This window comes from Rattus rattus, chromosome 2 (assembly GCF_011064425.1).
Source record: "Rattus rattus isolate New Zealand chromosome 2, Rrattus_CSIRO_v1, whole genome shotgun sequence".
NCBI lineage: Eukaryota > Metazoa > Chordata > Mammalia > Rodentia > Muridae > Rattus > Rattus rattus.
Window position 1 is genome coordinate 66,204,071 of NC_046155.1, and position 26,107 is coordinate 66,230,177.

Here is a 26,107-nt window from a genome sequence, read left to right on the forward strand (position 1 = left end):
CACGAAACTCGGGCCTGGTCCCGCTTCTCTGGCCAGTTCCGGGCCCAGCCCCGCCTACCGGCCTGGCCCCTCCCACTTGTCCCGCTCCGCCCCACCACCAGGCCGGCATCCTGGCTCCACCTCTGGACTTCCCCAATCCTATGTCGCCCTTTCCATTGGTCTCTCGCTGGCCGAATGGCCCAATCGCAGCACTTAGCGCCAGAATTTGAACCGCCGTTTTCGTTTGAATTGGGCGGGCACGGCGGGCAGCCTTGGCGCGGAACCGCCTTGGAGGACACTCGGGACGGGCCGGCGGGCGGCGGGCCGTGTGTACCAGGGACGCGGGCGGCGGGCGGCGGGTGTGCGGGTCGGGGCGGAGCGAAGGCCCGTGGCCGTGGTCGGACCTCGGCGGCTGAGGAGCCGAGGGCTCTGACGCGGGCTGCACCCGGTGAGCCGCGGGCAGAGCTAACTTTCGCTGTCAGAACCAGCTGAGGAGCGGCCGGGCGGCGAGACGGCGAGCTTCACCGAGGAGCTACTCCGCCCTCGGCCGCAGTCACTGACTCCGGACTGACGGCCGGGCGGACCATGGCGCCCTCAGCTCGCTTGGTCACCATCAAACGGAGCGGCGATGATGGCGCACACTTCCCGCTGAGCCTCAGCTCCTGCCTGTTTGGAAGGTGAGTTCGCGCAGGGGCCGAGGTGACCGCGGGCTGCGACCTCGCGCCCCTACCGCCCTTTGCGTTTGACAGAGCTATATCCCTGTAGCATTTTCGGAAGTCACGCTCACACACTGAGAGCTTCCCAAGTAGACGCGAAGCTGACGTCGGTGTCCCGCAACTCCCACATTGCCACTCTCAGGCAGCCAGCTGTGGCTCTGGATGTTTCTGGAAAGGTGAAGATAGGAGAGCCTTGCTCCGGTGCTCTGGGAGAATCCCCTCTTTCCCTCCCCTGGATAGCAATCTACCCTGAGGCCTTCCAGGCGGTTGCTTGCGTTGCCACTTTTGCAAACTTTGATCCTTAAAGCAGTTTCTGCCGCTTTTGAAATGTTACCTGAGAATGTGATGTAAAGAAAGCTCGTCTTTTCTAACACCATGCAGGTTGGTGACTAGGTTTTAGATTTTTGTTTGTCTCCCAGTAGACTAAAATTCCAAGGCAAGGGCTGCCATGTTAATGATTACATCCCCAGGGTTCCATATGGCGCCTGACACTTAAGTCAGTGTGTGACACAGGGTGAGTGTCCGGTAGGAAGATGGAGTTCAGGCACGAATGGTAGTTTTCAGACATTTGGCAGAGACTGGTGACAGATTTTCATGTCATCCTGGGAGAGGTATCTGCCACTAGTATTGCTGAGGACAGACACATGGTGTATTTGACGGGGATCAGAGCTTGAGGAATTATCTGATCTAGAATATCTGTGGCATTCTGTATGTAGTATGCATTGCGGTGCTCTTTCTGCTCAGTGAAACTGGGTTCCAACATAGAGTCTCTCTGCCTGGTGTTTTGATATCCAAAACCTCTGTTTTCTTGACAGTAAGGAAGCTGTAAGAGTAAGGAACTTTCTATAGCTGTTGTTGTTTAAAAGAAGAAAGTAAATATTCTTGTCACAGGTGTCATTCATTTTGATTATTCTGCAATATTGCTTAAATATACTTTTAACAAGTTTTAAAAATGTTAATAATTTGCATTTGGTTGTGTGCTATTTGTTGTAAGAGATATACTTAGACGCCAGAGGTTCATAGGAAAACAGTGTGTAGGGTATGTTCTGACTTTAATGTTCACAATGGAGCTATCAGTGAAACTCCTGGTTTTGACTGAGTTAGGATCGATCGTCCCTTCTGTGCTGTGCCACCACTGTGCTAGCTTTGTAGAAAGACATTCTAATCTAGATACTGTTTGCGGATTAGTGTTTGTATTGTGAGGACGTCTGAGTCTGTCAACTTGGTGTGGTTTTAAAACAACAACTTAAAAACTCACATGGATTAACTGCATGCCAGTGACATACACAGTTATAACTGAATAGTAACACAAGTGCTGGTATAGACCTTTTGTGTATGAAGAAACTGAGGCATTGATTACCCACGACACATTTTATGCTAGTTCCTTCTGTGCCCTTAAACACCCATATTGTTATAAACACATCAGGAAGTTCTCCTGAACGGATATAAAGTTCTCTTTTATATGTGTCTTGTGATTATAACTACTTGTATGAAAAGTAATTGGTTGTGTGTTCTGGTATTTTCTAATATAATCATTCTGAAGTACTAGAAATCTTAATGATCTTTTATGACTTCCTTGGCAATACTTGTGAGCGTTGTTTGCACTGCCCATGATAATCTTGTCAGTCCTTGTGTCGTTACATTTATAGTCTAAACATACTAGTCAAATTCTGTTCATTTGAAAATTTGAGCATTTCTTTTTTAGTTGTATACCTTCATTAAAACCCTTACTTTTTTTGTATTAAGGAGTATTGACTGTGACATTCGTATACAGCTGCCTGTAGTGTCAAAAAAACATTGCAAAATTGAAGTCAAAGAACAAGAGGTAAGTTGGCTTTGGAAATCAACTCTTAAAGCTTTTGAAGTTGACTTGAAGCAAGACCTTAGTGTTTGCGTCTCCTCTCTCCTTGTAGGCAATATTATATAATTTCAGTTCCGCCAATCCAACTCAAGTAAATGGCACTATTGTAAATGAGCCTGTGCAGCTGAAACATGGAGACATAATAACAATCATTGACCGCTCCTTTAGGTGGGTGAAAACTAACTGAAATAATTCTGAATACTGTGCTTTCTTTAATCACAAACTAGTACCTTCGTTGATTCTTCTTTGGTGTTGATGGATGTTGGAAATGTCTCACAGGATGTGGTGTGTGTGTGTGTGTGTGTGTGTGTGTGTGTGTGTGTGTACATATGCCGGTGCTCGGACCTGTGCCTGTGGAGAATAGAGGACAACATTAGGTTTGGTCCTGAGAATTTGGGTCAGTTTTTCCTCTCCTTTTTCAAACAGGGTCTCTAACTGGCTTAGGCTAGATTGCCTAGACACCCAAGCCCAATGTCTTTGCTTTCCCAGTGTTGTTGATGGCACATCTTAAAGTTCCAAGCTCCTAGTCCCTTAGAGAATATGTTTGGTTCTTAAAGAACAATTTTGTTAAACTGAGGCAATCGGGCTTCGTCCAAACCCGGGACTGATGTCATTATAATAAGGAAAGATTAGCATACAGGGGAACAATCACACTGAGGTGAAGTGCTGTGAAGAGACAGGAAGGAGGCTGCTAGTTCAGGAGGCCCAGAGGAGCCATTCCTACAGATGCCTTGGACTTGGACTTCCAGCCAGAATTGTGGGCAGCAAATTTCTGTTATTTAAGGTACTCCATCTGTTTTAATTGTGGGAGTCCTAGCTGACTAATACACCACAGCCAAGTCACAAGGGAAAATTCTACACCTGTGTGTGTGTGTGTGTGTGTGTGTGTGTGTGTGTGTGTGTGTTCTCTCTAATCATAGCTTTTCTCTTAGTAAGCCACCATGGTGGCTGTGTGAGAGAGAGAGAGGTGTCTTTGGAGTTTTGCCGTCTGTTTGTGGGTGTTAGTGGCATTTTAATAAGTGTGTTGCTGTGTTTTTCTTTTAACCCAGCTAGCTCCCAAATAATTGAGACTGGACTACTATATTTATTTAATAAGCTTTAAGGGTATAACAACTGAGCGATATTACTCTATTTTAGTTTTCTATGCTAATCTGTCTACCTCCCAAGCAAAATTCCAGTGATATTTGCATTTGGTACTACTGATTGGACTCTCTGGGCTCCAGGTGTTTCTCATGGTGCCTCTGGACTCTCAGATTGCCTAATCCTCACGTGTCTCTTCCTCTCTCTCTCTCCTCTCCTCTCCTTTCTTTTCTTTTCCTTCCTTTCCCTCCCCTTCTTCCCCTCCCCTTCTCCTCCCCTCTTCCCCCACTCTTTCCTCTCTTTTTCTCCTCCCTTGGCTAGATGGAAGTTCAACCCTATTCTCTCCCTTTCTCAGTCACTGGCTGATCAACTAGCTTTGTTGACTAATCAAGAAATAATTGGGGAGTGATGCTTATACAACATAGAGACAGCAGAGTCTTAGAATAAGGTTTGCAACCAGAAATGGGGGCACAGAAATCAGCATTGGAATAATACAATGATAATCTTTACACAGGGCGCAATAACATTATGCTTGCATGTGGGACTCTAAACACTATAGTTAGCATAAAACTTTGTGTGTTTATGTCTGACTAATGTTCTCGTGTGTGGTTTATAGCATGTTGGATGTCTTTGGCTTGTTTCTTCTCACAGCGTAGGTATTTTATTAACATAGCACAGTATGTACTGTAGCATGTAAGAATATTCACAGTTCAGTCATTCTTGAGAATTTGAGTGATTTCTAGTAGAAATCTGCCAAGACTTTCTTTGTGATCAAATGCCCTCCCCCCATTTCCTGTATTTAAAAATTTCCTGTATTCCTCAACTACCAAATGCAGTGTTCTATCTGTAGAACTGTTAAATTCTCTATTTTTAAAAATTATTTTACTATTTCCCTGCTTACTAGCCTAGGAGATATATTGAAATCATCCATTGAGGATTTGTTTATTTTTCTTTAATTAATTTTCCCTATCACTTTTTGTTTCATATTTTTGATGCTACACCCTGGCATATGGTTGTGGACTCCTGGATATAATTCTAAATTATGCACAGAATTCTTTGTCATTTGAAATATCTCTTACTTTTAGTCACATCTTTTGCCTTAGTGATTCTTTTGGATGATAAATATGAATACGTTAACTCATTATGTTTATATTGTATAGCTTTCAACTCTTTATAATTCTTAAGGTTTTTGTTGTGTCAAGGAACCTGCTGTTGTGTGGCTTAACTTTAAATAGACTTTTTTTTATATACACTATGTTGATGGATTTACCTTTAAATCCATATAAAATGAACTTTGCCTCTTTGAACAATTCGAAAGGCCTTTTTTTTTTTCTATTGACTAGACTCTTTAAAAGAGACTTGGTTTATCACTGTGATAGCTTTCAGAAAGGTTTTGGATGCTACCTGGCTTCAGACCTTACATAGACAGCATCTAAATTCAAGTTAAGCCACTTCACCGAGGTACTCAAGTTTCTGTTGTACACAGTAAAGAGTTTCAGCTACGAATTGATCACCAAGATCTGTCGTGATTCCATTGCTATCTTCTTAAGATGGGCCTGTCTGCCAGAGAGAGCGAAGAAATAGTGATCACACTAATGGGACACAGCTTTGTAATTTTCCATTTATAGAAGTTTTTGGCATTAGAAACTTTTCTTTGTGTAAGCTAAGATGCTGAACAAAGCCTGGAGTTTGTTTCAGGGTTCGTATCTCTAGCACTTGAATCTCGATGTTCAGTCTTCACCTGACTCTGCACTGTAGGTATGAAGACGGAAGAAGCCATGATGGAAGCAGGCCAACAGAATTCCCGAGAAAGTCACTTGGAAAGGTGAGGGGAAAATACTCAGGTTTGACCTTAATTCTCGTGTCCTGATGGGAACTTTTAACAAGTTTTAACAAACGTTTTAACAAGCGATTTCTCACATTTAAATTGGTGACCAGGAATGGCTTTCTGATTATAGCAGAAAAAATGTAAGTAACAAGATAAGGGAATAAGTTGACTGTGAGCACAGTAAAGTAACTCAAAACTGATTTCTTTTTGCTGTTCAGAAACAGAGTGCTAACTTGGTCTTACACTCTACTATACTATCTTGTGATCTTACTAGCCCATGCTAGTAATATATAGAAATAGAATATATAGAATATATAGAATATATAGAAATTGTATGAAAAGTTAAAAAAGGAAAGACACTTTTTTCCTTGTCCGTTTCGGTATGTCTAAAATAATTACTTTGTGAGTGTTGAAGAAGCTTCCTAGTTAAGAAAGTGAGTCTAGTGCTATGTGTGGTGGGGAAGGTTTATTATAGGTTGGAAGGAGAACATAGGCAGAGACAGGCTTCTGGGAGAGTACCAAGTGAGCGTGGCCCTGAGCTGGGCCATGTGAGGGGGAGGGGAGAGAGGAGAGGAGCCACTGACCAAGAGGAGCAACCTGGGCCAAGAGACTGGCTAGCCAAAATGATTGAGTTATATAGGGGCCAGAGGAGCTCGGGGGAGGGTATGCCATCCAGCAGGCCCTGTAGGAGTATGTGGCAACCATCATCTACTTTGATATGTTAATGGGTACCTCAGTTAGCCATTTATCCCCAGTTTGAGACTTAACAAGGAAGTTAGAGACATCTGATGTATCACTTTGTCTCCTACTTCTTGTTCCTATCCATTTTGGTATGTCTGAAATAATTACTTTGTGAATGTTGAAGAAGCTTCCTAGTTAAGAAAGTCTAGTGCTTGCCTCGTGAGGGAATCCTTTCACTTGACAGTATCAGCCAGATTGCTGCCATTGGTATCGTTTACTAAAGCACAATTCTGGACACAGATTCTGGCTCGGTGGGATTCAGTAGCTTTAGGCTAAGTCTTAAGGGTCTTTGTCTCCTTTTAGAATGGTAGTCAAGCATGTGCCATGAAGTAGCTGCAGGCCCTTGGGTTAGGAGCTTTAGGGTTCACCTGCATTTAGCAACAGGCACTCTTCCTTCAAGAGTTAAATCTGTAAATATTAATATCCATGTTAAATACCACTTCTCCTTAGAGGAGCCCAGTGCTCATCAACCTCTGGTGGAAGCTATTTTTTTTTTTAGGTATCCCACCCATTTGTCACCATTCATCCTATTAATAGGTGTAAGAAAATTATTCATAGTTTTAGACCTGTGGGATAGATAAGTATGACTTAATAGTTGATAAACTATTTGGTTATTAGTCTTAATAAAAGTAAGCATTAAAATTCAATACAAATAAATAGTGTGATAGTAGTTAATAGGAATTTCATACCTCTACTATAATCGTGCAAAAGTTCAGGGCTGGGAAGATAGCTCTATATAAAATACTTCTTCTGCAAGCATGTGCACCTGAATTGGATCTCCTAGAACCCATGGGTATGGTAGCAAATACCCGTAATCCCTGTTACTGAGAAGACTGAGACTGGAGGATGCCTGGTGTTTGGTGGCCAGCTACCCTAGCCAAATTGGTGAGGTTCCGGTTTAGTTTCTTCCCTGTCCCTAGAAATAAGATGGTAAGCGTCAGAGAAAGAGATATTCAACATCAATTTTGTTCATAGCACGTAAAAACATGTATTCTTCACCTCCAGAATAGTTCCATTCCTGAATATGTAGGCACTGTATTGGTTCAGAAAGTGTTGAATTTGATATTCAGACTCTGAAGTTCGAGTGCACATAGATGTGCTGCCCTTTGTGTGTCTTAACTTCCTGGCTCTCTGCTACACAAAAATACCTGCTAGGGATGAGAGCACGTGTGCTAGTGCAGTTTAGCATATCCTGAGTCCACTTCTGGTGAAACTTATGGCACCTCTGGTTTGTGCCTGTGGTGAGTTAACAGATGGAGGAACTTAATTTTAACTTCGCTTCTTCCTTCATATGAAGTTAGAAGATAAAGAAGTTCTAGAAAACTTACTGGGAGACGGGTCTGGAGAGATGGCTCAGCGGTTAAGAGCACTGACTGCTCTTCCAGAGGTCCTGAGTTCAACTTCCAGCAACCACATGGTGGCTCTCAACCATCTGTGATGGGATAGATGCCCTCTTCTGGTGTGTCTGAAGACAGCGACAGTGTACTCATATACATAAATCTTTAAAAAAGTTTGCTGCTCTTCCAGAGGACCCAAGTTCAGTTCCTGGTACTCACACTGAGCAGCTCACAACACCATGGAGGTACCCACATAAATGTGCCTAAATACAGGCACATATACATAAATACAAAACTAAACTTTAAAAGAAAGCTCTAAGCTTTCTAAGAAGTGCTAAGGTCATGGTCACTAGCTTTGAAGTCACTTGGCTGTATTTCTCAAGCTTCTAAATGTCATAACGAATCAGTTTCACAAAGAACATAATTAATGAAAAGTTTTCATTGTTTAAAAATGACCACACTAAAAAAGGTACTTAAATCCTTGTTCTTATCTTTAAATGTGTAGGAACCAGCACGGCGAGCCTCAAGAGATACCGTCTCTGCTGACCCTGGTTTGTATTGCTTGGGTTCTGTTCTGGTACCCTCAGCATCAGACTGCTATGACAGTGGCAAGGGTGGGATCATGGGGACACAGACATAAAATTCCTGGACTCCCAAACTACTAAGAGAGTGGTTCCATTTAAATACCAAACCAGAGCAGAGAGCTGGTTAACTTGTTCCCTGGTGCTTGCTTTTTTAATTTCCCAGTTAATCTTGAGCTGTCTGGTGGGATATATCACTGGTTATTCAAAGCTAATACGCTTTATCAAGATGGAAATACCATAATAAGACAAGTGTAAGGAATTAATTAATTTCTGGACTAAATGAAAAGCTGGGGTACAAGGCAATTTAAAATATGGTACTGGATTCCAAAAAGTTTAAATCACTGAGAAAATATTGAACTTCTCTTTCTTATTTCATATTTATTGCCAAGATGGGAAAGATCAAGATACCAAAGCTTCAAAAATGACTGCTTCAAGAAGATCTTTTGTCTATGCCAAGGGGCTTTCTGCAGGTAGTCCTGCCTCAGATGACTCAAAGGACAGTGTTACCCAAGATTCATCAGGGCATGTAGAACAGCACGATCGCAGAAACCTAGGAGAACCCACTTCTGGGGATCTCTTTAAGAAGTTCAGGGCTACACGGAGCAGTTACGGGGACCTGAAGTCTCCTGCACAGAGCCTTAGCAATAGCAACAAAAATGAATCTCCCTTTGAGAAACTTTATCAGTCAATGAAGGAAGAGTTGGATGTAAAATCAGAGAAATCTCATAGAAAATCAGAACCCCAGTTTGACCGTGCAGCAGAAGAATGGTGGGAGACAGCGCGATTGGTGTCATGCAAGGCAAGACCAAAGTCCAGTAGAAGCACCCCTGTCACAGCAGCCTTTTCACCCAAAGTAGGAAAGAGCTGGGCCGAGAGACGGACAGGTGGTGTGGGGACAGAGACAGCTAAAATGAAGACCCCTGTGCAGAAGGCACAGCAGCTTAAGGATGAAGACTCTCGTGTTCCTGGCAGAAGAAATTCTGTGAATCTGGATGAAAGTGAAAGTGCCCAGGCAGTTCATAAAATAGTCACTCCTGGGAAACTGGTAACTAGAAATCAAGCTGCAATAAAAGTTGCCAGCCCTGCCAATACACCAGAAAATTCCTCTTCCAAAAAGAGAAGAAGTATTCCTGCAGACATAGAGGTTCCATCTGCAGAGACACAAAAGCGGCTCTCTTTAACACAGTGCCTTGCTCCAGGTGAAAAGAAAAGTCCCAAGGATTCCTTCAGCAAGCCTGAGAAACTGGGCACAGTGGCCAAACAGACTTGCTCTGGTATAACTGGCCTTAGTTCCGTTGATATCAGCAACTGTGGTGATTCCATTAGTAAGTTCTTTGATGTAGATCTATTTTTTTCTACTTTCTGTCTTACGTATTATGAGTTAGTGAGATGTTTGTTTAGTGTGACTAGCTGTGTGCTAAGGAACCTTGATACAGTAAGAGGCAAGCTTTATCTGATACATGGGCACTGAAGACTTTGCCATTTATAAAGAGGCATAATAGAGGAGGTGCAACTAGTTCAGGGGGGAACCATATCACAGAAACTACCTCAGGAAAAAAAATGGAGTTTTTCTGAATCCCAATTATATCTTATGGGATTGGTTCTTGGAACTAAATCATGGTCAGTCCTTTGAGCCGTCATTGAACATAGTAGCTCATAGGTGTTCAAACTCTGTTCTAAGTCTCTCCTTTTTTGTTTTGTTTGTCTTGTTTTGTTTTTTTGAGGCAGAATTTCTCTATGTAGCAAAGTACTATATGCTTCCAAGGCATTAACATTTTGTTTTTAAATTTTTTATTACATGTACTTATTTTTGTATATGGGGGTAAGGGAACATAAGCCTGTGCCATGGTGCTTCTGCAGGAGTCAGAGGACAACTTGTAGGGGCCAGTTCTCTCCTTCCACCATGTGCCATCTTGGTTCCAGGGAATGACCTCAGGTCCTTGGCAGCAATCACCCTTACCTGCCTAACCATCTCACCACCTAGAGAAAGCTTTCTCTTTATCTCTCTTTACAAACATGGAGGCTCTTTACAAACCACCCAAAGCTACATAGTGAGCAGCCTCATGGCATCTTCCTGCATACTTGTTTCATGCTGGCTTAAAGAAAGGAAAGATCCCTGGGCTCCAATGCAAATGACCTTTATATCAGGAATAGCTTCTGTTGGTGACCTATTGGTGTGGCTATCTGTCAGTGACACTTGAACCTATCAGCGTCAGCCAGTGTTCAGTTGTGCCTTATAATGGAGTGCCAGTCCTGGACAAGGAGTTCATGTAGACTATTCAGGAAGTTATAGAATGGGTTTGGGTTGCATGAACTTCCTACTAGCATGACCTGAGATATTTTGCCTGCTCATATAGTTTACTCATAAGGCAGATCTGGGTCTGGCCCATGTATGTGTGTCTTTTATCCAGTTCCCCAGGGCACTGCTCAGGTTCTGTCTCCTCTGCTGGAGAGTAACACTACTGCTGTGGGCAGATGACTTTCTTAAGCTAAGTCACATGCAATTTTTAAGTTTTTAATTTTTAGTTTTAAGGAGAACCTCCATTCTCTCCAGTTAAAGTGCAATGCATCTGGTTTTTCTTGAGATCTTTTAGGAAGTCCTGAGGCTGCTCTGGTTTCAGTTTTATGAATAAAGGTGCCATGTTTCAGTGCCTTTGCAATGCATTACTTTTTCATGCTATTTTGAAATAAATCCTAAGTCCTGGCATAGCGTTTTCATTGCTCTTTTTATCTGTTTGCATTCCTTACTTCAGACAAGAGTGAGGGAGTGCCTTTGAAGAGAAGACGTGTATCCTTTGGGGGTCATCTAAGACCTGAATTATTTGATGAAAACTTGCCTCCTAATACTCCACTCAAAAGAGGAGAAACACCAACCAAGAGGAAGTCTCTCGGCACTCACAGTCCAGCTGGCCTAAAGAAAATCATCAAGGTTAGTTGTACAGTCAATCCTGTGTTTGTACCTCATATTTCACAGATGGTTCACTTTCTATCCAAAACCAGGCTGATGTAAAGGGTAATTGAGTTCTTATTTCTCTACCACTTGTCTCATGCCCAGTAACAAGCATATGAGCTCTCAAGTAGTTCTGGGAGGTAAGGCGGGGTACTAGACACTTTCCCTTTAAAGAAGACCCTGACACACCATAGGGCCATATAACTCCCTGGGACACACTGGCATTATTTAGAAGAAGCTGAGGGCAACAGCACATGTGACCACAAGGATTGCTTTGGGTTTTTTTGTTTTTTTTCCTGGGAGTATAGTGCATTGAGGTTGTGGGGAGGAAAATCTTCAGTAAAACATATCTCTTCTGCACATGTAGCTCCTTAGGCCTTTAGCCCTCTGTCACTGTTCTATTGCTTTTCCTTGGTGTGACTGTGTAGCTCAGTTTCCTAAAAGGGCCCTGGACAGCTTATTCTTTAAGAACCTAAAAGACTTGGAAGCACACCTAATACCTGCCTTGTCCCACCTCATAAAAGTAGCTTTGTCCATGCAGACCCCCCGGCTGGTATTGGCTGAGCTGAAACCGAGTGCCTTATTTCGCTGAGTAGTGTCCCTGTTTCCACCAGAAATAGACTCCACTGGTTCATATGTCCCCTTCCTCTGCTTAAATGAATGGGGCAACTGATCCCTTTCTTATCCTTGAAAGACAGAGCCACTGGTGCATGATTTAAAAGCTACCTGGTTTGTTGTAAAGGTTTTTAACAGGCATTACAGAGATGTTAACCTCCTTAGTCAGGCTTTTCATAAATGATTTCTGCCTTGTCAGGAACGGCCTCCGTCTCCAGGGAAACAAGAGTCTCCTGGAGTAACTCCACCAAGGACAAATGATGAAAGACGAAGATCAGGCAGGACTTCACTTGCTTCCAGCGGAAGCGAATTCTTAAATGAGACAGACATTCCCAAGAAAGCAGGCAGGAAGAGTGGCAACCTGCCTGCGAAGAGAGCATCCATCAGCCGAAGTCAGCATGGCATTCTACAGATGATTTGCTCCAAAAGAAGAAGTGGTGCTTCTGAAGCCAACCTGATTGGTTAGTGCTGTATTGGGCAGAAAGAGTTCCAACTCAACTTTCTTATGATGTGTTTTGAAACGTTCACCATCTCTTCCTTTTGACAGTTGCAAAATCATGGGCTGATGTTGTAAAACTTGGCGTGAAACAAACACAAATGAAAGTTGTGAAACATGTCCCTCAAAAGCAGACAAGAAAAAGACAAAGAAGACCCAGTACTCCAAAGGTATAGAGCTTCAGCCACACCTGCTTTTATTTTCAGTTGTCTTAGGCATGCGATGTTCATGCTGTGATATTTTGTTTGTCTGCAGAAACCTACAAGCAGCCTTCACGATCAGTTTACTACAGGCCACGCAAACTCACCCTGTACCATTGTAATAGGGAGAGCACAGACTGAAAAGGCAAGCATGCCTGCCCGACCCTACAAAATGCTGAACAACTTGATGCTAAACCGGAAAATGGACTTCAGTGAAGATCTGACAGGTAAATGTAGTTACATTTACGAGAAGGTCTGCAGTCACAGTCTTCTTGATCGTTCTGTTTGTGACTTCCTTGATGCTTGTTACCTCCATCCCACGCCCCCTCTTACAACCTTAGAACCCTAGCTGGAGTCCAGTAGCAGTGAGTGACTACAGAATAACCCATTGGGCCAGCAGCTTTTGGGTGTCATAATATTCAAAGATGAAGTTGGTTGGGAGTAGAGGACAGGTCTCAGTCAATTTGGGGGATCTGTGCCCTACAGGAAGCAGGGATGGAAATCTGAAGTGCATAGCCTCTGGTGAGCAGTGTGTGAACAGAAAACGGAAAGGTGCATTGTGGTGTGAGGATGATTGGGTGTTATTTTCTTCCCAAGGAGTTGTACTGACGACTGATCCCAGGGAATAAGTTGGTTTAGAGCAGTAGTAATGCTTTTCCAAGATTCATTTTCTTTCTAGTGAGCTTAACTGCTTGCTGAGAGGAAGCCATGTAAGAAAGGTTTTTCTGAGCTATTTCACTGTCTTGAGTATCAGTGAAGGTGTAATTGGCTGGCTTAGACTTACTCTCAGGAAAGCAGATTTGTTTCATGTTCCTCAATAAGTTTCTGGGAGAGAATTACAATTTGAACTGAGTAGGTAAAATCTTACTTTTATTTGTGGCAGATTGGGAATTGAAAATGACCAAATACCTCAATGTATAATGCTTGTGAAATTGCCCCTAAAAGAACTGCATTTTGGATTAATTTATTTATCTTTATAAAAATAACAAAAGATGAAAACAAAAAATGAATCAAGTGTGTGTATGTGATTATAAATTGAGGATGATATATAAATATATATTGTATTGGATTATATTATATTTCAAAAACTCAAAGATAAATAAGAGTTTAAATATGCGGTACATGAGACAGTGACTTGTCTTGAGTGTTCCTTCCTTCCTTCCTTCATTCTTGGAGTCAGTCAATTCTCTTCTCTTGGTGTAGGCAGCTCCCAACCCCTCTGCCCCCCAACACACACACTTTTCTTTTTTTCTTGAGATAGAGTCTTACTATTCAGGTTAACTTAAGACATAAAGAAATCTGCTTGCCTCTACTTTCTTAGGGCTACCATACCTGACCTGGCAGCTTCCATTTTAAAACATTGGAGGGTAAACCCTGACATTTCAAGTAAGCAGTAAGGTCCAGAAGACAAAGAAAGAGATTTATTGAACAGGCTAGTGTGGATAGACACTGTAACAGTTCTCAGACCCGTTCTTTAGTGAATGCCAGCTCAAGCTCTCATTCTGTGAAGCCAACAAGACAGAAGCATGACACACAAGCTTCCTTTTCAGGAAGCTTAATTATCCATATGGAGTTATGTCACTACTGCCTTTTTGATATTAAAGTGAGTAGGGAGGGATGATACTTAAAGTGTGTATGCGTGGGAATGTTTGTTTTTGACAGGACTGAAAATGGTCAGTATTTTGCCTGTATTCTAAACTGTAGAAACATATTATATATACTTAGGATTTAGATCTGGTAAACCTAGACTTGCTGAGGGCATAACAAGGCCTGTGGGTCATGGATTCCAGACCATCAATACTCTGAGGTGAGGTACCCATGCCTAACTTTTGTCCCTGTGCTGGGGCTTATTGTTTGGGAACTAGTGTAGAAAACTACAGAGGTCAGCTAAATCGCTGAATTTCCTTTCCCATAGGAGAGGTTTAGAGAAGTGGGCTATCGTGTTTTTTTTTTTTTTTGTTTTTTTTTTTTTTTTGTTGTTGTTTTTTGTTCTTTTAATTTTAATTTTATGAGCATATTAACAAAAATCATTTTACTGAGATGATGCATCCCTGGAATCTGAAAGCTTCTTTGTCAGCTACATTGTTTTGCATGAGGAATGAGATAATGTAAGCCATGTTTCCAATGTTTTCTTTTTTTCAGGACTAACTGAAATGTTCAAGACTCCAGTGAAGGAAAAGCAGCAGCAGATGAGTGACGTGGGCTCCATTCTGTCTGATTCAGAGAATTTGTCTGAAAGACAGTTGCAAGGAACCAACTCAGAAGACACACCCCCACCCACCGCCTTAGAGATTTTGGGTTGGTTCATTTGTCCTTTCCACTGTTAGACTGTGGAATGGAGACTTGAAGATTGCCTTTTTCTTCATGCACAGTACTGAGTTTCTTCTCTACAGTAGCTTTTCCTGGTCAAATGCCATTTCCACCATCTCTGTTCTGTTTTTAAGCAGTCTTTGCAATTTTTCTAAATGTTAATCATTGACCTAGCTTGGTAGGAAATATTATTCACTCAGTTAATAAGTCTGTATGCTATTAGCTTCTTTGCCATAAGGTGATAGAGGTGTAAACAGTACACTTGTCTTGCCATATTTATATATAGATTTCAGTAAAAATTATTGTGAGCATAGAGATGTAACTCTCGATTGTTACAGTGCTCGTCTGACATGCAGGAACCTCTGGGTTAAGTCTATGCATTGCAAAAACATTGTGTGGTGATATATGGCTTTAATCTCAGAACTTGGGAGGTAGAGGTAGGAGGATCACAAGTTGCTTACATACAGAATTTGATATGGACCCTAAACATGCACAGTAGAATCCATTACTTCATTAGTGAATCAAGATAATAAATAACTGTTTCAAATGTTTCAGAACAAAAATTGCTTGTATTCAGGTCCATGTCACCTGTCTTGACAGGCTTCAGAAGACCCTTAAGGATACTTTACAATGGCTCTTCCCTGTTACCAAATAATATTACATTTAATAGATCATAAATAGTACATGGTTGAGATCATCTAGTAACTCCTTGGTAGAAAAGCTAAATTATTGGTTCTTATATACTTCCAAAAGATAAAATATTAAGCTGGTATTAGGTGGTGAAAATGATAACTTTTTATGTATATATTTTTGTTTCTTATAGGAGAAAAAGTGCTCCTCAGTACTCAGAATGCAGCAAAGCAGCAATCCAATAAATATTCTGCAAGTTCTACCTTAAGACGGCAGAGCATCAAACATGAAAACACAATGCAAACTCCTAAGAATGTCCATAACATTACTCAAATTGACAAGAAGACTCCAGCCTTTGAGACAGAGCCTCTAAAGACAGCATCAAGTATGAGCAAGTCAAGGAGATCTAGAGAGCTCAGACATACCCTTGTCAAAAGGAAGGATGAAAAAACAGAAGCAGTCCTTGCCAAGAGCATCACAGGAAGACATCTACGGAAGACATTTCAAGGACAAGAAGTAGACCAACAAGTGCAGGGCAGTGAAAACTCTTCACAAAGATGCGAGGAAAACAGTAAATTAAGTGAAGATTCAGAAAAGACATCCGCTAGGAGATCAAGTGCCAGGAAGCAGAAACTAACAAAAGACTTAGTAGGAAGTCAGATGGTCACCCAATCAGCAGACTGTGCTGAGGACCTACTTAGTCAAGAACAAGGAACAATACAAAACCTAGAGGAATCCATGTACACGCAAAACACATCAAAAAGTGATCAAGGAGTTGCAAAACAGAAAGTTAACACAGTGGTAGATGCAACCAGAGTGAAGCGCTGGTCAAAGACCCCTGTCAAAATGACACACCCTCTAGAAGGTGCAGCTGATTTCATGGAGCACTTTGGAACACCAGATCTCAAAGATGAACCCATAGGTGATGATGAAACTAAAGTCCTTTGCAAATCCCCACAACCCAAAACAGAGAACCTCAAAGCAAGCGCAAAGCCACGGACCAGCACATCTGGGAGGAAAGTAGATAGGAAGGAAGAACTCTCTGCCGTGACAAAGCTTATACATATGTCAGGGGAAAGCAGGCATACTCCCAAAGTTCTAAAACTTGAGCATGGGGATATCAAAGCTTTGAGGCAATCTGAAAATGAAATGCTGACTGCAACAGTAACTAGAAGCAAGAGGCCTATAGAAAAAGCTAAGGAAAAGGCTCAGCCTGTGGAAGACCTGACTGGTTTCGAGGAACTCTTTCTATCACCAGTCCCTGGTGACAAAATCACAAAAATGCCCAGCAAATCTCCACACACAGAATCAGTCAGAATTCCAGCAAGCACAAAGAGACTGTCCACGACAGGTCTCAGTAAGGTGGATGTGAGAGAAGAGCCTGCAACCCTTGGGAAAAGAACAAAGTCATCAGGCAGAGTGGCACACACACCAGCACCAGCGCAGGAAGAAAATGATACCACAACCTTCATGGAAACTCCAAAGCAGAAACTGGATTTCACAGGAAATTCAACAGGACCTAAGAGAAGGTCACGGACACCTAAGAACAGGGCTCAGCCCCTAGAAGACCTGGATGGCTTCCAAGAACTCTTCCAAACACCAGCTGGTGCTAGGGCCCCTGTGACTGTTGATGAAAGTGCAAAGATGTCTCTGGAATCTGTACAACCAGTCATAACCCCAGCAAGCACAAAGAGACTGTCCAAGACAGGTCTCAGTAAGGTGGATGTGAGAGAAGAGCCTTCGACCCTGGGGAAACGAACAAAGTCATCAGGCACAGTGACAGGCACACCGGCACCAGTGCAGGAAGAAAATGACACCACACCCTTTATGGAAACTCCAAAGCAGAAACTGGAATTCACAGGAAATTCAACTGGACATAAGAGAAGGTCACGAGCATCCAAGACCAGGGCTCAGCCCCTAGAAGACCTGGATGGTTTCCAAGAACTCTTCCAAACACCAGCTGCTGCCAGTGACCCTGTGACTGTTGATAAAAGTGCAAAGATGTCTCTGGAATCTTCACAAGCAGAAACAGTCATAACCCCAGCAAGCACAAAGACACTGTCCAAGACAGGTCTCAGTAAGGTGGATGTGAGAGAAGAGCCTTCAACCCTGGGGAAACGAACAAAGTCATCAGGCACAGTGACAGGCACACCAGCACCAGTGCAGGAAGAAAATGACACCACAGCCCTCATGGAAACTCCCAAGCAGAAACTGGATTTCACAGGAAATTCAACAGGACCTAAGAGAAGGTCACGGACACCTAAGAACAGGGCTCAGCCCCTAGAAGACCTGGATGGCTTCCAAGAACTCTTCCAAACACCAGCTGCTGCCAGTGACCCTGTGACTGTTGATGAAAGTGCAAAGGTGTCTCTGGAATCTTTACAACCACTACCAGTCATAACCCCAGCAAGCACAAAGAGACTGTCCAAGACAGGTCTCAGTAAGGTGGATGTGAGAGAAGAGCCTTCGACCCTGGGGAAACAAACAGAGTCATCAGGCACAGTGACAGGCACACCAGCACCAGTGCAGGAAGAAAATGACACCACACCCTTTATGGAAACTCCAAAGCAGAAAACAGATTTCACCAATTCAACAGTACATAAAAGAAGGTCACGAGCATCCAAGAACAGGACTGAGCCCCTAGAAGACCTGGATGGTTTCCAAGAACTCTTCCAAACACCAGCTGCTGCCAGTGACTCTGTGACTGTTGATGAAAGTGCAAAGATGTCTCTGGAATCTGTACAACCACAACCAGTCATAACCCCAGCAAGCACAAAGACACTGTCCAAGACAGGTCTCAGTAAGGTGGATGTGAGAGAAGAGCCTTCGACCCTGGGTGAAAGAATAAAGTCACCAGGCAAAGCAGCACACACACCAGCACCAGTGCAGGAAGAAAATGACACCACAGCCCTCATGGAAACTCCAAAGCAGAAACTGGAATTCACAGGAAATTCAGCAGGACCTAAGAGAAGGTCACGGACACCTAAGACCAGGGCTCAGCCCCTAGAAGACCTGGATGACTTCCAAGAACTCTTCCAAACACCAGCTGCTGCCAGTGACCCTGTGACTGTTGATGAAAGTGCAAAGATGTCTTTGGAATCTGTACAACCACAACCAGTCATAACCCCAGCAAGCACAAAGAGACTGTCCAAGACAGGTCTCAGTAAGGTGGATGTGAGAGAAGAGCCTTCAACCCTGGGGAAACGAACAAAGTCATCAGGCACAGTGACAGGCACACCAGCACCAGTGCAGGAAGAAAATGACACCACACCCTTTATGGAAACTCCAAAGCAGAAACGGGAGTCTTTAGGAGATTTAACAGGGCTTAGGAAACAGTCCAGAACACCTGAAGCAAAAGCCCAATATCTAGAGGACATATCTGGTTTTCAGGAGGGTTTCCAAACACCAGACCATGCCAATGGCCCATTAGCAGTTGGCAAAACCAAAAAAATGTCCTTTATTTCTCCACAACCAGGAAGTGCCATAACCCTAAAGAGCATAGAGAGACAGTCTAGGGCAAGTATGAGTGAAATGAATGTTAAAGAAGAACTTTTAGAATCAGAGGAACATCTACAATTAGGAGAAGGTATAGACACACTTCAAGTACCTAACAACAACAAAGTCTTTAGGTCATCTAGGAAACCTGCAAAGCGTAAACTGGATCCAACAGCTAGTATGCCTAGCAGCAAGAGGATGAGATGTTCCTCAAAGGATAGCACACAAAGCCTAGAAGACGTGACTGGTTCCCAACAGCTTTGCCAAATGCCAGGCCATGCTAAGGACTCTTTGAACACTGAAGCCTCAACAATGTTTACTAAACCACCACAATCAGGACCAGTTAGAACCCAAAACAACAGAAAGAGTCTGCCCAAGATTAGCCTGAGACAAGTAGATGTGACGGGAGGAATTTCAGTTCTCGGGAAGCAGTCACCTGGCAGAGCCCTCACAGCACCAGTGCAGGAGGATAATGGGATCAAAGCAATTATGGAGACTCCAAAGGAAACACTGGCAATTGCAGCAGATTTAACTGGGTTTACCAGACCACAACAAACACCTAAGGAAAAAGACCAGCCCCTGGAAGATTGTGGTGGCTTCCAAGAACTCTTCCAAACACCAGCTGGTGCCAGTGACTCAGTGACTGTTGAGGAAAGTAAAAAGATGCCAGTGGAATCTTTACAACCACTACCAGTCATAACCCCAGCAAGCACAAAGAGACTGTCCAAGACAGGTCTCAGTAAGGTGGATGTGAGAGAAGAGCCTTCGACCCTGGGGAAACGAACAAAGTCATCAGGCACAGTGACAGGCACACCGGCACCAGTGCAGGAAGAAAATGACACCACACCCTTTATGCAAACTCCAAAGCAGAAACTGGAATTCACAGGAAATTCAGCAGGACATAAGAGAAGGTCACGGACACCTAAGACCAGGGCTCAGCCCCTAGAAGACCTGGATGGCTTCCAAGAACTCTTCCAAACACCAGCTGGTGCCAGTGACTCTGTGACTGTTGATGAAAGTGCAAAGATGTCTCTGGAATCTGTACAACCACAACCAGTCATAACCCCAGCAAGCACAAAGAGACTGTCCAAGACACCAGGACAGAACAAGGATTTAGTGACACTGGACAATCTTGCAAAAATGCCAGGCAGTTCTCCACCACCAGAGCCAATAGATACTTCAGTAATCTCAGGTAGACAGCTCAGAACTCGTCTTAGGAACGTTTATGTGAAAAATGAACTGTCAGAAGACGGAATGCATCCAAAAATGTCAGGGGAAATTGTGGACTCATCTAGAGCACCAGGAGGTGAAGAGAAAGTCATTAAAGCAAGGAAGCAATGTGTAAAGCGGAAATTGGACACAGCAGTCAATTTACCTAGCAGCAAGAGGCAAAGAATTGCAGGAGCAGAAGAGCCACAGACCCTAGAGGATCTGCCTGGCTTCCAAGAGCTCTGCCAAGCTCCATGCTTGGTAATGGACTCAGTTATTGTTGACAAAACCGCAAAGGTGCCCAGCAAATCTCCAGAACCTGTGGATACAACTTCAGAGATACAGCCAAGAAGACGACTCAGGAGACTGGGTGTGACTGAAGAGCCCATACCACAAAGAACGACTACAAGAGTGTTAAGGCAAACCAGAAACACACACAAAGAGCCCATAGATAGTAGTAATGGTATAGGTGAGTTTAAGGAGTCTTCGGCACAGAAACAAGACCCAGCCATAAGTTTAACCGGCAGGAGGAACCAACCAAGAAAGGTTAAGGAAAAGACCCAACCCTTGGAAGAGCTGACTAGTTTCCAAGAGGAAATTGCCACAAGAATGTCTTGCAAATCTCCACAACCAGAAGAGAAGAAAACCTTAGTAGGCTTAAAGAAGCAGCTCAGAATACAACTATTCAAAGTGGGTGTGGCAAAGGAGCCCACAGCACAGAGAAAGCAACCAGTCAGGGAAACCAGGAACAGACTCAAAGAGCCCATGGGTAACAGGATAAATGTTGAAGAGCTTAAGAAGTCTACAGAGCAGAAAATTGACCCAGTAGCAAGTATTCCTGTCAGCAAGAGGCCACGGAGGATACCCAAGGAAAAGGCACAGACCGTAGAATTGGCTGGTCTCAAAGGACCAATCCAAACCCTAGGTCACACTGAGAAATCTGCAAGGGATAAAGAACCCACACAGATGCCCTGTAATTCTCTACAACCAGAGCAAGTTGATAGCCTCCAACCCTCACCAAGACGTCCCAGGACAAGACATGGGAAAGTAGAGGCAGACAAGCCTTCAGCAGTAAGGAAGACAGTGCCAACATCAAGGCAAAGTGTGCGATCCCGAAAGGTCACTGAAATTGATGACAATGGTACCAAAGCTTCAAAGGCACCTGTAAAGCAGACATTAGATACAGTAGCCAAAGAAACTGACAGCAAAAGGCAGCTAAGGACACGTAAGAATGGGGTTCAACCTCTTGAAGTCCTGGGTGACTCCAAAGAAATAACACAAATATCAGATCACTCTGAGAAACTAAGACATGACACTAATATTCTTAAGAGCACTCTACAGCAAAAGCCAGACTCAATGAAACCTCTGAGAAAATGCAGAAGAGTGCTGAGGACCTCTAAAGAGGACCCCAAAGAAGTGTTGATGGATACCAGTGACCTTGCAGCATTACAAGGCAAAAGCAACCTTTACCTGTCCACCCCCAGTAAGTCTGCAAGAGATGGAAGGATTTTGAAAACCAGGGCTTTGTGCTCTGTAACCCCAAAGCAGGAAGCAACAGATGAGAAACCTGTACATAAGACACAAAGGGCTGCTTCTACCAAGAGACACGTGTCGCCTGAGCTGGTGAAGGTGAAACACCTGAGAAGTGTGTCACATAAACGTGAATCTGTGGAGGAGCACATTAGCACCATTATGCAAACAGAAGAAATGCAAGCCAAAAGAGAGAACCCTGTCACTCCAGATCAGGTGATGTGGGGAATATAGTGGGTGCTTGTCGGGAAGGGTGTGTTTGCTGAGGGTATTTGTGTATATTGCTGGGAGTTTGTGCACATATAACTATTCATCTCCTTAAGTTTTATTTTTCACCATTAATAGGCTTAGCCAGTGATCCTTAGGGATCTGTGCAAGGAATAGACTAACTCCTAAATGTTTTCCTCTCTAAACTAAATGTATCTTTGGTTTGAAGAATGTGTCAGGGAACAGGTGGTCAGTGTAGCTCTGTGTATGTGACAGTATTAAGGACATAGGTTATATATCCTTGAAAAGGAATGAAGTAGGCAGGTTACCATGGCACCCTCAAAGATTGCAGGGCCTTGTACCTTAGTGATCTTTAAAGGACCACTACTGCCTTTATGATGGGCATTCTTCAATAGTATGAACTGGAGTGGTTTTGATATGTATTATGATTGACATCTTGAATTTATAATTTATTAGTAGAGATGATTATTTTTCTGTAGGAACAAAGTAACCAAGGCATTGCCTCGAATATCATAGATGACTCAGTAAATATAAATTTAATATATAAAGTTTGTGGGTTTTTTTTTAATATTTTTGCTTTTATTTTTTTTTCCTGATGGATCTTTTAGATTTAGCTAATTTTGTGGCTGTCTTCTCATTGCCTTAGAAAATACCCCAGAGCTCTAGGTACCGAAAGAAAACTGAAAAACAGCCAAGCCCCAAGTTTGATGCGTCTGCAGAGAAGGTTGGGATAAAGAAAAATGAGAAAACAATGAAGATCTCCCAGGAGACAGAGCCGCAGAATCCAGGTCCTGGAACCAAGAAGTCTTCATCTCTGGGCAAAGTCAGTGGGAAAAGAACATGTTTGAGGTCTAGAGGACAGACGGAGATTCCCCACCCTCATGAAGCAGAAGAGAAAACAAGAAAATCAGGTGCAGAAATCTCGATAAAGACCCAGCAAGAGAAAGGAGTCTCTGGAGATCCAGATGTTAGGCGTTTGAGATCCAGACAAACTAGAGTCACTTTGGACAATGAACCTAAGCCAAGAGTAACTCGAGGGGCCAAGAAAGATGCAAAAACTCTGAAGAAGGTAAGGACCCTTGCTGTCTTACATTCTAGAGACCCAGAACATTCTAATATTTGTGCCCAGGTTGCAGAGGCAGAAGGACATACCAGCAGCTCCTGCTATGCTAGTGGGAGAAGCCATCACTCAGGCTCCTGCTTTCTTGTGCTTGTTTGGTAAATCCACTTTGAATAGCAAATTTACCCACTGAAGGTTTCATTCCAGAAGAGCTAGCTATTTTAATGTCATCTTCTGATGTTTGTGATGTGGCTTATTATGGTTATAGATGACATCTTCAGCCTCTTAAGATTGGCAACACTTAACTAAAACAAAAGTGGGCATGTCAGGACCTCAAAAGATTTCCTTTAAAATGGCTGAATGAGTTCGTTCAGCAGTTGAGAGCACTGACTGCTCTTTCAGAGGAGCCAGGTATGATTCCTGAGGCTCACATAGCTGCCAACTATCTGTAACTCCAGTTCTAGGGGATCTGATCTTCTCTTCTGACCTCCTTAAGCACCAAGCAGGCATGTGTCCATACATAGGTGAAGGCAAAAAAATAAAAATAAATAAAGGAATAAATCGGATTTTAAAAAATAAATAAAAAGGCAGAATAAACCCAGCGTTGTCTGTCTCCTAACCAAATAAAAGGAAGTAGGTAAAGTCTGCTCAGTAGAAAGTGTGCTGGCTCAGCACCCTAAGCTCACACACTATCTAAGCTGGTAGACTGTAAATGCTCATGTGCTGCCTGTGCTTGCACCCTCCCAATGGCAGGCTTACATTAATCAGTAGTCTAGGAAAAGTTAAAGATGAGGTAGGCAGTTACCTTTGTGGGAATGACACATAATTGCTCTTGGCACTCAAGTTGAACCTGAACATACTCTGAACGTTCCGAGACAGCTGATGAGATAGGGGTAGTGACAGCCACTCAAGACAGAGGTGTGCTGAGCTGGCAGTCCTAACCACTTCTAGAATAAACCAAGAAACAACTGACAGTGCAAGGAGACCCAGGCCTCCCAGAGGCCACAAAACATCCCACATGGCTGAGGGATGGAGCAAGAGGCATGAAAGTCTAGTGAAGAGGTGCAGATAGAATGAGCAATGGTTCTCAACCTTCCTACCCTCTTTAATTCAGTTCTTCATGTTGTGGTGTCCCCAGTCATAAAATTATTTTCTTGCTACTTGATCACTAACTTTGCTACTGTTATGAATCATATTGTAAATATCTGATATTCATGATATATGTGACCCCTGTGAAAAGGTTGTTTGACAACCCCACAAAGAGGCTGAGAACCACTGCTCTAGAGGCTCAGGAAAGTAGATCAATACCTAAGACGTGGAGAGGGACTGTCTAGAAGCAGAAACTCTCATGGTAGTAGGCTTTCTTATAGATACCAAGACACACCAGCCTCACAGGCTTAACAAGTATATCTTATGTTCCCTCAGAACGCTAAGCCCAGATTCATAATCCTGAAAAGTAGTACTTTATCAGGATAAAATGGAAGGAGTAAATCCAGGTTCTTTTACTCAAATGATCCTGAACACAACAGCCAAGCCTTGAGGGTGATCAGGCCAGGTCATAGGCACTCAGTCCTCTTCTCCTCACTTGTACCCAGTGGACTCCATACACTGACAAGTTTTCCCAGGACTATTTTCTTTGTTGTCTGTTCCGTTGTCCATAGACCCAGATACTGTAAATGTGGGGTATATGTGTTTTCCAAGGGTCCATCCTGCAAGTGTACTGGAGGAGCAAACCTCTTATCTGGTGTGTGTGCCTTTCTAAAGAATACAGTAGATCCATGTTAGCATCTCCCTGTTATTTTCTAGAATTCAACAGCATTCACATACCACGATCTTCTTGTCCATACTGAGCCTCACACTTAGAGTTCCTGTTTTCTGTCTCCTTTCCTTAACTGTCCGTGATCACTTATAAAGCTGCCCAGCATCACCCTTGGCTTTTCCTAATTTGCGTTGGATGGACCTTGTGTTACTTTGAGTCATTTGCTCTAAGAAGCTCTTGTGACTTTTTGCTTTTTGTAGATTGGAGGGCTTCCAGGTAGATGGGCCTGCTTCTATCTCCCCACTGCCTTCGAGGACTCACTATCCTTTTGTAGCCACATAGGAGACCTCAGGACACAGTGACTGCCCTCTGTCTGTGGGAAGTTGGCTTTAGAACACTTAAGTTTTTATCTAGGTCACATTCAATTTTTCTGAATGATGTTTTCTAATTAGTGAACCACATACAGTGATGGAGATCTTGTATATATTAGAAGCTTGTGAAAGAACACAGAGTCTTAATTTTAAAAAGCTAAGTAAGAAACCATTTGTATGTATGTATGTATGTATGTATGTATGTATGTATGTATGTATGTATATGTGTTATGTGCCATGTGCCTGCCTGCAGAGGTCAGTCAGAAGAGGGCATCTGATCCCCTGGATGGTTGTGAGCCACTATATAGATGCTGGGAGTTAAACTAGGTCCTCTGTAAGTGCAGAAAGTACCCCTGAGCCATCTCTCCAGACGCTCAAAGTTAATTTATATATGAGAGACCTGAATGACACCTAGTAAGGACGAGGGGTTCATCAAATTGTTCCTTCACATTATTTAGGAGTTATGTTTTTCTTCCCAAACAGGATGAAGACATTGTATACACCAAGATATTAAGAACAAGAAGTCACCAGAAAAGTGAAACTGTGTAGCAAAGACATTTAAGAAGGAAAAGTAAATTTGGTTTAGCGATAGATTCCAGTATGATTTTCATCTCCAGTGTGAAGGTGAACTGTAAATAATATTACCTGTGCTTAAGGAAGGAGGCTTTGAGCTTTCCTGATCATACTCTCTTCAAGCTCCAATGGAGATCATGAAGATCACCAGGGATCTCAGAGCAATAGCAGTTTAAATGTTTGGTGGGTAAACAGGTAGAAATGTGGCCCTCTGTCCTACCCAATAAAGCTCTGTGAAATTCACTGCCTCCTGTGGCCTCTCTGAGCAATTGCAGCTACTCATGTCTGGCATCACAAGGGATGGGAAGGTGTTCCTCCACTCATTAGACATTAGTTGTGCAGTTATAGTAGAGCTTACACAGGATAACTGTACGATGGGGCATTTGGTTTGAAGACTGTGACCATTAATCATTTGTACAAGTCAGCCTGATCCTTTGGGCCTTTGACTTTTGATAGAAACATCTGACGAGGATGGCTTATGAGCTCACCTTCAGGGGCACAGGTTGCTATGTTAAAGAGTGATTGATACCTGTGCTTTTCATTAGGTGTCTGTAC

General features: G+C 43.0%; 1 protein-coding gene across 1 annotated transcript; it reads left to right on the plus strand.

Annotated features, from left to right (window-relative positions):
- The first annotated feature begins 306 nt into the window (after nt 1-306).
- Nucleotides 307-25,800, plus strand: Mki67 (marker of proliferation Ki-67). Its single transcript, XM_032892390.1, has 14 exons — nt 307-656; nt 2,442-2,520; nt 2,609-2,724; nt 5,395-5,461; nt 8,048-8,093; nt 8,516-9,451; nt 10,880-11,055; nt 11,891-12,152; nt 12,239-12,357; nt 12,443-12,614; nt 14,530-14,685; nt 15,521-21,777; nt 22,436-22,858; nt 25,463-25,800. Exons 1-14 carry the CDS (start codon nt 565-567, stop codon nt 25,526-25,528), a joined length of 8,967 nt encoding a protein of 2,988 aa, XP_032748281.1. The 5' UTR covers nt 307-564; the 3' UTR covers nt 25,529-25,800.
- The last annotated feature ends 307 nt before the right edge of the window (nt 25,801-26,107 follow it).

Coding starts and splice junctions, on each gene's coding strand:
- Mki67 (XM_032892390.1), top strand. CDS start 565: ATGGCGCCCTCAGCTCGCTTGGTCACCATCAAACGGAGCGGCGATGAT. Junction 2,521..2,608: donor TTGAAGTCAAAGAACAAGAG/GTAAGTTGGCTT, acceptor CTCTCCTTGTAG/GCAATATTATATAATTTCAG. Junction 12,153..12,238: donor TTCTGAAGCCAACCTGATTG/GTTAGTGCTGTA, acceptor TCCTTTTGACAG/TTGCAAAATCATGGGCTGAT.